Genomic DNA, 13,023 nt, shown 5'->3' on the forward strand with positions numbered 1-13,023 from the left:
CTAGTTGTCTAAACATTTATTTAAACTAAAGAATTATTTCGACAAATCTACTTTTAGTAAATTAAAAAAAGCTATTCTAATGTGACTGCTTTCTAAATTTGATCGTAAAAATTCACGTCTGACTTTAATTTTAATATTATCAGCATTACTCTTTTACAATGTTTTTATTTTTGTTTAAATATATGATATTTTTCAGTTTTTAAGAATACTATTTTTGAGATCAGCTTATTTTTAAGCATCCCATATTATTTCTATCTTTAAATATATTTATAGTCTTATTTAAACATTTATGTGGTTTAAACAAGTTTATTAAAACACATAATTTGAAAAATTAAACAAATTCACTGTAACGGGAAAGTTTTCTCAGTTTGACTGTAAGCATCCCCTTATTTATTCACATCTGGCTTTAATTTCAATATCACTCGTATATTTTTTTATGATATTTTGGTTTTTGTTTGGAACAATATAATTTTTTAATATTTCGATTTTTTTATTTTTAAACATCCCATATTATTAATTTTTTAAATACATTTTTACATAATTAAGAATTTGTATAATTTAAAAAAAGTTAATGTAACGGGAAAGCTTTCTCAGTTTGACTTTAACATCAGTTTATTGATATTCGACCTTACTTGTATTGCTGTCAACTTTTGTCAATGTTATCTTCAATTTTTAATGTTATTCAAACAGTATTCTACTTTTAACGTCATCTTTTTATCATGCTTTTATTATTGATATATTCATAATTCTTAATTATGAGTTTATTTGACAATTCTAATTAAACGTAGAAAATTTGTTTTGGCAAACCTGTAATTAGTGCAAAAAGCTAATATTCTTTTAATTGATTTATTTACTTTTGTCGAGTTGTATAGACGTAATGTTTGCAGAAGTCGGACGCTGTTGACATAGTTGACATATCGACTATGTCAATGTGGCCAATATGACAATTCAATATGGTCAATCTTTCTATTTCGATTGCAAAAAAAGAAGAGAAGTGTTGTTGGTCGCTTTCGACTTTAAATTAGTATTTGCCATGTTTTAAGGACTTTTTAAAAAATAGAGATGTTCTTTTGAAATACTTATTTTATTATTGCTTAATGTTTAAATCTTTAATAAGAAATTATCCATATTAATGCTATTAATTAAAATATAGTCTAAAGTTATTAAAAATGAAATATTGTTAATTGATAAAACCAAGTCTATTCTCTCTTTTCGCTTTTGCAACATTTAAGTTTCGTAACTTCACGTTTTCTGAACTAATGCTACCAGTTTTGGCATAGTTATTGGAATTGGCTAACAAAACAGAGCAAAAATTAACTGATTCTTATAAGCCTTACAAAAACTCTGGTTTGGATATAGAATTAATGTTTGATGGGGGCACCAAAAAAACTTGGGGTCCCCTATTGTTATTTTACGCCCCTCCATCCCTGTAATTATGCAGTTTTTTAACTTCTGTGAGGGGTGTGCCCTAAGAACCACCTGGATCCGCCCCTACGAAAACTGACGAGAAAGCTCATGAACTTCAGATCACAAATTTGATGAGCGTTTTTTAGTTTTTTTTGTAACCCCCCCCCCCCCCCAGTGATACTTTGCTTATTGGAGCGTTTCAATTTTTTTTTTCGATTTCTCTGAAATCATATTCTCTTTCAACCTAAAATTTCTCAACAAAATATAATTGCTGGGTTCGTACAACCTGTTCCATGTGAGAATTTAACTATAAATTTCCTGAAGAAATATACAAATGAAAAACGGCTATGGTGCGCCAAGAAATGTGTTCCTTTGTACATCTGTCCAAAAGTAAAAAAGTAAATGGTATCTGTTTATTTTTTAAGAAGTTAAATTTAATAGATCAAAAATGGCTCCCAGTTGTTTGGGACAGTATATTTAATGTCCTTTTTTCCTTTTCATTTCCCTCCACATAAAAGAGCATGATGTCAAATGAGTGCTGGGTACTTAAACATGGAAACTTGACTTAATAGCTTTTGATTTTGGATAGCTGGAAGGGTGTGCGAAACCACCGGACGGCCCCCCCCCTCATTGTACTTCCTGGCCGAAGGGCCTTGAAACGGAGATCAGCACCGCCGATTTGGACTTTAAGGGTCTAGTGCCGTATCCTTTACCTTTATATTGTTAATTATTATCCTTTACCTTCTACCTTTATTTTGGATATCTGCTTGAACGGCCATCATTTTTATATCCCCTCAGATTTTTTTCCGATTGTGTCGCTGTTGATGTAAATAATAGCTCGTTTTTCTTCATTTTTTACTAATATTTGTGCTTTTTTTAATTTTATATACCATTGATATTTTTATTATTATCATTTTTATCAAGTTATGCTGCTTATGCAATCTACATAAAAAAAAGTATCCGTGTTGAGAAATGCAAAATATTTCTTAAATGGTTTTCTCTGATTTTGTTTATCAACAAACAAACTACGATAATAAAATATTCCGAATGGATTACAGAAAAAAAAAGTATGCTGGATAAGAAAATTGCTCTAAATCTCTCTAAAGTATCTCACTAAATCGTTTATTTGTTATCTTTTGACTCGAGGTTTCATTATTAGTATGTTTATAGTTCTACTCTTAAAAAAGAAAATCTGCTCTTAAAAACAATATTTAACACATCAGTTGGTTTAACTATTGTATCACAGATAAAAGTGTACATTAACTTTTCACTGGAAAACACATATATCTCTTTTTGAGCTTGTTTTAAATTCCGAATCAACACGTCTCTGTTTCATTAGTGGAATTCACATTTAGGAATTATAATTTTTCTGGAAAGTAGTACAACAGAAAGTCAGTGGCGTCCGCAAAACTTTAGGGAGGGGGGAGGCAATTTTGTCCTTTTCTTCGAAAATAGCCTCAAAATGGCCGGTTTTCAAAATCTGCCCCCCCCCCACCACTACCAGGGACGCCACTCCAGAACGTAGTAAAAATTTGACACTCAAAGTTCTGCTGAAGCGATAACGAGACGATTGAGCCGAATTGTAAATTGCATGGATCGCCATGTACATTTCTAGATGAATTATGATTTTTAAACCCTCCCGCTAAGGTTCCCTACAAGGGGGGACCCACTTATAGAAATCACGTACACCAGGTGGTGCGTTCTCAGTGGGGCAGACACTGGGCCAAGTTTGGCGGAACTGTGGCACATATGGCGTTCTCATATTTACACCAGGGGCGGAAAGAGGGCACCCTAGGTTTTCTATTCCCCATTGCACAAATTTTAATTTCTTTATAGGTAAATTTTATCGCGGAAAAGCAACATTTAATTTGGCGTATCCTATGCATTTATAACAGTCGCTCAAACTTTTATATACCTTGTATTTAAGTCTTGCATTTATTTTTTAGCATGGGGAGAGTGAGTATAATTTAAATGGAAAGATTGGAGGCGATTCGAGCCTCTCTGAAAGAGGCCGAGAATATGCCGAAGCCTTGGCTAAGTTTGTGAAGCAACAAAAGCTTCCCAATTTGAGGATCTGGACATCGTGGATGAAAAGAACAGTACAAACAGCGGGAATGATTACTGAAGCACCCCAAGAAAGATGGCGTGCATTAAATGAACTTGACGCGGTAAGTTATTATTCTGTTATAACCGAACCGAAAAAGCCTTGCTAGCCTTAAAAAGTAGTTAAGAAAAGTTCACATAAAGGACCTTACTTGCAAAAAACTGCAAAAAACTCAATATCCATGCATTTTTGTTATAATACAAGGCGCCATTGATGAAAGTGTTTTTAGATTATGCTTTATTATTTTTGATTAATTATTGCCTATTTTTGATTAGTTTCATGATTGATTTAACTAAAATGCTTAGAAGTCACATAGTAACTTTTTTGAAGGCTTAAAATTCTTGCTATTTAAAATATTAATTCATTAGAACTAAAATAGTTAAAGCTCTGAGGGGGTAGTAAGCCACTATAAAGCTTTGATCATTTTAAACATACTTTCATACAGGGTGAGAGTGAGGGTTGGCTCTGATAAGAAGGAAAGGTATTTATCTGCTAAGCGAAACACGCCCAAGAAGTGAAGTTAGGTTTATACTAATGAAATATACCAAAACATGATGACAATGTAATACTTTAGAAACAAAATCATGGAAACTATGACAAAGAATTCTGGAAAGTAGGCCGCGCAGAGCGTATTATATTAAATATATAACCTAACTTAACTCCCAATCACCCTTATACATTAAATATTTAATTGAAATATAGCTACATTGTAGTTTCCCTCACTCAAAACAACCAAATGATGACTGGTTACTGTTAGATATTACCACATCGTAATTCTTGAATCTGTCTCGTTTAACAGACAAGTATTAAACGAAAAATTTATGGTCCAAGAACACTTTTTCATATTCTCGACTCGTAAAAACCCTTTCCGTATCCCTCTCTCTGTGTACAAATCTCAAAATGCCCTCAAACCTTTCCAAAAAGGAAAATTATGGGTATAAATACAAATCAGTAAGCTTGAAAATCACACCTATATTAACTAATGTGATAAATCTATGGGAAATACCGAGTAATTGAGAATCAATTATCAGCTGTCCTAACATTCCAGTCACATGTTTCAGCAAAGAAACTAGTTTGTTTTCTGCGTCATTTTTTTTTTTTTTGAAGATTTAATTACAGTAATTGCCTACTCATGTATGCTCATTGCGTTATATGACTATATATTGCGTGCTTTATATAAAAGTCGGTTTATTTTTTATAAACCGGTATAAGTTGGTTTATTTTTTTTTTGAAGATTCCATCACAGTAATTGCTTACTCATGCATGCACATTGCGTTATATGACTAAATATTGCGTGCTTTTCATAAAAGTCGGTTTAATTACAAGATCATTTTAGACAGAGGCTACGTTGAAATCAAAGTAGAAAGGATGTAACTTTCTTTTTACTTAACTCCCATAATGCCTATCACTAGGCCGGATCTAGATTAAATCATGGAGGGCCCAATGTGGTAAGGAAGCCAATAATCAAAATATTGGGGGGGAGCAATGTGACAAGGGTGCCAATAATTGACCAGATTGGCAAATTTGGAATGAGGGCACCAGAAAAAGTCTTAGGGGGTCCTGGGTCCGCCACTTTGGCTATAAAAAAATATTTGGAAAACTTCGGTAAAATTATTATACTAAGTAAGACGGCACTAGACCCTTAAGGTATAAACCGGCGGTGCTGATCTCCGTTTCATAGCCCTTCAGCCAGGAAGTGCAATGGGGGGGGGGGCTGGGGGCCAACCATCCTGTGCTTTCACACACCCTTCCTCCTTACCTTCCCCAGGTCTCTCTAGGTACCCATTTAGAGCTGGGTCGACTCTGGCTTAGCTTACAGAGTCACGCCACTGACCCCCGTCCCAAACTAAATAACTGGTCACAACTGGGATTGAACTCGTTCCCCTTGGACAAATAATTCCCACACCAGCGTGCCAACCACTCAGCCAGGACGACTTCAAAATTATTATACTAACTAGCTGTTGGGGCGCTTCGCGCCCCCCAAGCCCCCCCCGCGCGCGTAAATCGTTACGCGCCATTGTAGTTGTGTCCCTCTGTCCCACCTGTGAATAGAGATAGATACATATATATATATATATATATATATATATATATATATATATATATATATATATATATATATATATATATATATATATATATATATATATATATATATATATATATATATATATATATATATATATATATATATATATATATATATATATATATATATGTTGCATATAAATAGATTGTCAGGTTTACTGACTCTTGAACATGCAACATATAATTGTCCATGGGAAAAACAATCCGTATTCAGATCTATACCTCATTATTCTAATGATGTGTCCCTGTGTCCTGGTCGTCATTTATATTCCCTGTGTCCCGGTCGTCATTTGTGTCCCGGTCTCCCAGTTTGTAATTTCTCTTTGAGTGTCCCGGTCTATATTCCCTGTGTCCCGGTCTGTAATTTCTATTCGAACAATCCCTGTGTCCCGGTCGTCATTTATATATCCCGCCTGTGCCCCCGGCGTCCCCGTTGTAGTTGTGTCCCTGTGTCCCGGTCGTCATTTATATTCCCTGTGTCCCGGTCGTGATTTGTGTCCGGGTGTCCCAGTCTGTAATTTCTCTTTGAGGTTCCCGGTCGTCATTTATATTCCCTGTGTACCGGTCGTCATTTGTGTCCCTGTGTCCCGGTATGTAATTTCATCAGTTGAAAAACGTGACGTCAGTCGACAAACAGCTTCATGACGCATACAGCTCAATCCTTATAATGACGTCAGTCGACAAACATGACGTCATTCGACACACAAACATGACGTCACTCGACACACACACAGACAACTTATTTTTATATATATAGATTGACGGAATTTTTTTCACGCTAGCGATTAAGAAAAAAACAACACAAGAATAAAAAGAGGACACGTCAATGCTACCCATAGTAGAAAGTGATTTTCCTTATCGCTCGAGGTGAGGGGGCTGTAAATTTCCTTTAATGGGTTTTTGGCAGTGGATTCCAATGGTGTACTTTTTATTTGGATTTGACGTCATTTTCGAGGGGCTCAGGCCATTTTTCGAAACATCTGTAAACTCATTTCCAAATAACATTTTAGCATTAAGACTAATTGAAATATTAGCTAAAGTTCCTGGATCAGCTAAAAATTGTAATTTTTTCTTGCTAGAGGTTTTTTCTACCCGTTTTTGATTTTTTGGTTAGTATGGGCTGTGGTTTGTTCTTTACTAGGACGTCCCCACTGGGGCATACGTTCTTTGTTTGAAACAAATCTTACACATAGGTTTCAAACCGATGAGTTTTCAGGAAAGCAGAGCTATTTCTTACTCCAGAAACAAAGGAAAATGTGATTGATCTGCGAAAAAACTTCACAAAAATAAACTAATGTATTTAAACTACGGTTTAACTGTCAAATGCAGGACAATAATCATTTTTCTGTTTACCTGTAACTTAAGTATGTTTGCCAAAGACCCATGCAACCGCTCTGCCATTCTAAAATCTTTTTTCATTTCTTGGTCCTTACTTCAAGCTTTTGCAAGATTTATAATTTCTGTTGGATTTTCTATGAAGTTTAACCGCGAAGATTTATCATTTTTAATTAAATACAATCATTTTTAATTAATTACAATCATTTTCAATTAATTACCACTAATTAATTAATTAATAAATGCCGACTCAATCAATCAATTAAATCAATTGCAGAGCATCTGCAGTTTCTCGGTCCTTGCTTCAAGTTCTTGTATGATTTTTTCTGGATATGCTATGGAGATTTAACCACAAAAAATTATCATTTTCAATTAATTACCAGCTCCATCAATTAATTAAATTAATTACAGGGCATCTGCGAGGAGCTGACGTATGAAGAGATTAAGGCAAAATACCCCCAGGAGTTCGCCGCAAGAGACGCCAACAAATTTAGCTACCGATACCCTCGTGGTGAATCCTACGAAGATCTCGTTGCCCGTCTAGAGCCCGTCATCATGGAGCTCGAACGTCAAACTAACGTCCTCGTTGTGTGTCACCAGGCAGTGCTGCGCTGTCTATTGGCTTATTTTCTTGACTACCCAGCGGAGGAGCTTCCGTATATCAAGGTGCCTTTGCATACTGTGATTAAGCTGACTCCTATTGCCTATGGCTGCAATGTTGAATATCTTCACTTGCCTATTTCTGCTGTTGACACACACAGGCCTAAACCGCCGGTAAGTTTTGTTTACGATTGAACTTCGTATTTTATTTAATGCAGTAATCTGTGAATTATAACTGTAATTTGCTGTTGGAAAATTCTCTAATACCTCTGGTAAATATTTTAAGCTGTCCAGAAACTAATTGAATTTCTACATCTCTGGATCTGGTATTCCCCCCTAGTGCATAGCTTAATTTGACATTTTGTTTGATTTGACATGTTTCAATTTGAAATCTTAAGGAAAACGGAAAGCTAATGAACCAATGAAAATTCGAGAAGACAACCATATTGTAAAACGTGATTTTACAATACGAAAACAGAAAGCTAATCAACCAATGAAAATTCGAGAAGACAACCATATTGTGAAACGTGATTTTACAATACGAAAACGGAAAGCTAATCAACCAATGAAAATGCGAGAAGACAACTAAATTGTAAAACGTGATTCTCAGTTGGCCCCTTCTCCGAAAAAATGCCAAATTAAAACGTAGCTCATCTTCTGTATCGAATATACAGTCCACGGACATGTCACCCCTGTCACAAATAAAGGTCGAATCTGGAATTTTCACACTCATGAGACAATGGCTAAGAACTGTTTTCAAGGGAAAGATCCGCTTGATAATGCATGTTTAATCACACTTTGATGCTCCTGATCTGCATTACGCTGCCGATCCTCCCTTTGAGAACAGCTTAACCAACGGTTTTGGCAATTAACTCGGACGTGTGAAAATCAGCGAAAGTAAGCAGTCCTATTTACATATGTGTTTAGCTATGACATCAATTTCTAGGCACCATCACTTGCGACCAACCAGAGCTACTGATGAAACAGAAAACTAATTATGATTGATAAAAAAAATCTAGATATCATCACTTTCGACCAATCAGGGTTGCTTATAAAAGAGGAAGCAAATTATGATTGGTCAAAAGATCATATAAAAGGCACTAATTTCTAGCTAAGCAGACATACGAATTCATCTTTAGAGGACAGTTCAAAATGTCAGAACAATTTAAAATAGAACTTTGGTTTTTGGCCTTATTTAGGCCATTATCTACGGTTTGTAGCACGAAATAGCATAATTTTTACTTTTCTGTGGCGCAATCTCTTTTATTCGTTATAGAGGGGACTAAAACTTCAAAGCCCTGTTTGAAAGAACCCTCTCTCGATATTTCACCATCATCCCTGTGGAGAAATATATCCGGCTATGACATACTATCAGGGCCATTAGCCCTGATTGCGATTCTCTTCCTCTTGTGATCTGTGCACTCATGCATTTTTCCAAATATTTCTTACATAATATTCGTAAATTCCCTTATCGAGCTCTTCAATTCTGTTCCTAGGTAACTTTATCATTAGACATAAATGTAGGATAAACAATCATCATTTTTTTTCACAATCTAAAATTGAAATCGGACATTGTTCTAATATAATTTTATAGTGTATAATTAGACATGAATGAAATTGAATAGAATACATATAAATTTTATGAAGACTGAAATATATGCATTCATTGGAAATGCAAGGATGAAGATATTCTCGTAACAAATTTACTGTTTTGATTTGTATTTCTGCTAATATGGTTTAGAATACTGAATTCTTTTTCGCAAATTAATTATTGCAATTGATTTTTGTTTTACTGGCAAATTGATTGCTGTTCTATTTTACTAAGCTAAAGTGTAATAGAAACTTTTACATTTTGTTTAATTATATGAGAAATAAAACAATATGTAAACATTAAGCAATCAAGAGAAAAGAAGAGCAATAAGAATGTTAAATAAAATGTATGTATAATACTTCGTGGCAACCGTGGTGCATATTAGTTTAAATTTTTTTATTTTAGTTAGATTATTTTAGAAATCTTGGAACTGGATATTTCTGCAATAAAATGAACTGTTTTTATTTATTACTCATCATAAACAACGGCTGGTTTTCTCTGGGGCTATACGACTGAAATAGAAAAAGATGCGAGTGTATTCACACGAGTGAATTCTATGGAAATTCATAGAGATTCATAGGGATATACTCATAAAAATATTAATGTCTTGCGAAGGGTTTTCGAACCACTTCCTGGATACGGCCCTGTATGGGATTCTGACAAAATGAAACTTTTGTTAGTTTTATTCAGTTGCCTAAGATACGACGTTTTGGTAATAACTAATGGTTATGGTCTATTTTGCGTTAGTATATATTTGTGAGTTTTGTTAATGTGCTCGTCTTACGCTTTTATATGTACTCTTTTGTATTGGATTTGGATTTATTGTCTCACTTTCTTAAGGTCTTTTTTCCAATTTGGGATCAATGACAAATTGCATGTTGAATTTCGGCAATTAATGTCTAATATCATAGCAATTTTGATCAGTTTTGACTCTTTTCCGAAAACAAAATTGACATCGGGCAAGATTTTCTACCAAGGACATCAAAATAAAAACATTCCCTGGCCCCTTGACTTATCTTAGGTCTATTCAAACCCAGAGGTTGGTTTTAGGTAGGGACAGAAGGGGTAGTTGCCCGGGTGCAGAAATGTCAAATAATCTAACGGTTATAATCATTTTGTAATTTTAGATTTTCTTTTTATTAAAATAAAGTAGAGGAGGCAGTTAGTAACGAATATAATTAGTAAATTATAGGTTGATGAATAAAATAAAGATTAAAAATAAAAATAATTAAAAAATAATAATTAATAATAATTAAATAATTTAAATAATAAATTGAAAATAATTTTGCTAATAAATAAAAATGTAATTAAAATTCGGTCTGAAAATTTTGTGGTAGACAAGGGGAAGGCGCTAATCAAGATAATATAAGATGCAATTTTCAGGTACTTAGGGTATGGCCACCGGCCACTGCCTTCCCCCTTTTCCGCAGATAAATCCTCCCCTGCCGTCCAAATATCCAGGTAAATACTCAAAAGCTCGCAAGCTAACAACATAACTGGAAGTTTATATAGTATACTCAATAACAAAGATGTTTATAACCTCAAGAAAAACTAAGAACTTGATTCTTTCCTATATGTATATTTCGTAAATTTGGGCCTAAAAGTCCACTTTTTGAAGCCTTTTATTTCAATACTACTACTACTACTACTAATAACTCACTGCAGCACCAAGCCGCCTGAGGCCAACACAGCTACGCACGCTCCTCCTCCAACCTAATCTATTTAAAGCCTCCCTCTTTACACCCTCCCAGGAAGTTCCCATTTCCTTTAAATCCTTATTTATGACATCCTCCCAACCCAGACAAGGACGACCTGCTTTCCGTGTAGCCCCAGACGGTTGGCCAAAAAGGACAATCTTCGGTAATCTGTCATCCTTCATCCGTAGAACGTGGCCTAGCCATCTCAACCTTTCTTTCATTATAGCCCCAGAAAGCGGGATTGAACCACACTTTTCGTACAACCTACTGTTTGAAATACGGTCAGTCAGCCGGGTACCCAGAACAATCCGTAGGCAATTTCTCTGGAAAACATCTAGTAAATTTTCATCTGCTTTTCGGAGTGTCCATGCTTCAGAGCCATATTTGACCACTGTCATCACTGTAGCTTCCAATATTCTAATCTTGGTTTGTAGGCTTATCTTTCTATTCTTCCAAACTTTTTTTAACTGTGAAAAAACACCCTGAGCTTTAGCTATTCTACTTTTAACATCTTCACTGCTCCCACCATCTTTACTAATAATACTACCAAGGTAACTGAAGCTCCCAACCTGATCAATCTTTTCGTTATCTAAGGTCACCTGTTCATCTTCACTTATTCCTAGCCTTAGTGACTTAGTCTTCTTAACATTAATTTTCAAGCCTATTTTAGCACCCTGAACTCGCAAAACCTCTAAAAATTCATTCATTTTGCTCACACTTTCATCTAATATGCTTAAATCATCAGCATAATCTAAGTCCAGGAGCGTTCTTCCTCCCCATTTGATTCCATGGTCTCCAATTGCCTTTCCTGTGCTCCTTAAGACGAAGTCCATCAAAATGATCCATATAAAGGGGGATAGAACACAACCCTGCTTAACTCCTGATTTAATACAAAACCAGTTGCTAACCTCATTTCCTACCTTAACCGCAGCAGTATTATTCTCGTACATAGCGCAAATCACTTTAATGTATTTTTCTGGTATACCATATAACGATAAGACCTTTGTTAACGCTGTTCTATCAACAGAATCGAAAGCTTGCTCATAATCGATAAAACTAAGGACCAAAGGTGTTTGACAACGAAGGGACTTCTCAATTATTAACCTAAGAGTGAAAACATGGTCGACACATCCTCTACCTTTTCTAAAACCGCATTGTTCTTCCCTTAAAACTTTGTCTACAGCATGTCTCAGTCTAAAAAGTATCATATTACTCAGTAATTTGCTACCTACAGAGACCAGACTAATGCCTCGATAATTACGACATTCACTCTTGTCACCTTTCTTATACAGTGGTTTAATTAAGGTTTTCCTAAAATCATTGGGTACTTCCCCTTTTTCAAAAATCATGTTCATAATCTTCAGTAGCTTATTCCTAACCTCAGAGCCACCATATTTAAGGAACTCATTAATCATACTATCAGCACCTGGGGCCTTATTATTTTTTAATCCTTCTAGTACTGTCGCTAATTCTTTCTCACTAAACAAATCTTCCTTCACATCCAAGGTATCACAAACTTTTTCATTTTCATCTATATCTTTTCCTGCAACTGTATCTCGGTTTAGCACATTCTCAAAATGTTCCACCCATCTTTCTTTAACAAATTTATTAAATATCATTTGCTAGACGGATATTGCTGAATTTCAGCTATTGAATTATTGCAAAATTGCCGTCTTAATGGCTTCCACACTTCGCAGATTTTTCTATGCTAAGTGATTACATCACGTTACGTTAAACGTAACATTTCTCACTAAAGCAAGTTCTTTCACTATAAGCTAACGTAACCGTAAAACAATCACAAATATCGTCTAAAATCATGATAATCATTGCAAGCAAACCATTTAAAAATTAGTAATGTGGAATGAAAATGGAGAGTCAATCTCTGATCAAGCACAAATGGCTTTTCAGAGACGTTTACGAACTTATTTTCAAAATTAATTAGTTTTTTATCCAGAAATATCGTTTTGTTGCTACTATATTAACTTTTCCATAACCTAAAATAAACCTACGTAACGTAAAATTATATTTATATCTCAGTCTATTTGACAAAATGACGTTATGAACAAAATTTGCTCCCTAAGATTGCATAGCGTAAAGTCTTACACTATACTAGTATGAAAGGTTCTACGGCATAGTGTGAATCCACCATTGCATAGAAAAATTCGAAGTGTAGGAATGCAGAAAAGCAATATACCAAAAGT

The 13,023-nt window shown here is 34.7% G+C and overlaps 1 protein-coding gene across 9 annotated transcripts in view; it reads left to right on the forward strand.

Annotated features, from left to right (window-relative positions):
- The window catches only part of LOC136025923 (6-phosphofructo-2-kinase/fructose-2,6-bisphosphatase-like), a 127,176-nt gene that overhangs the window by 106,368 nt on the left and 7,785 nt on the right, over window positions 1–13,023 (forward strand). For all 9 annotated transcript variants that reach the window (XM_065702020.1, XM_065702030.1, XM_065702053.1 and 6 more), the window contains 2 exons: window positions 3,354–3,575; window positions 7,346–7,708. In XM_065702020.1, coding sequence (XP_065558092.1) covers window positions 3,354–3,575; window positions 7,346–7,708 — 585 coding nt within the window. The remainder of the gene's footprint in view (window positions 1–3,353; window positions 3,576–7,345; window positions 7,709–13,023) is intronic.

This window comes from Artemia franciscana, chromosome 1 (genome assembly GCF_032884065.1).
Source record: "Artemia franciscana chromosome 1, ASM3288406v1, whole genome shotgun sequence".
NCBI classification, from domain to species: domain Eukaryota; kingdom Metazoa; phylum Arthropoda; class Branchiopoda; order Anostraca; family Artemiidae; genus Artemia; species Artemia franciscana.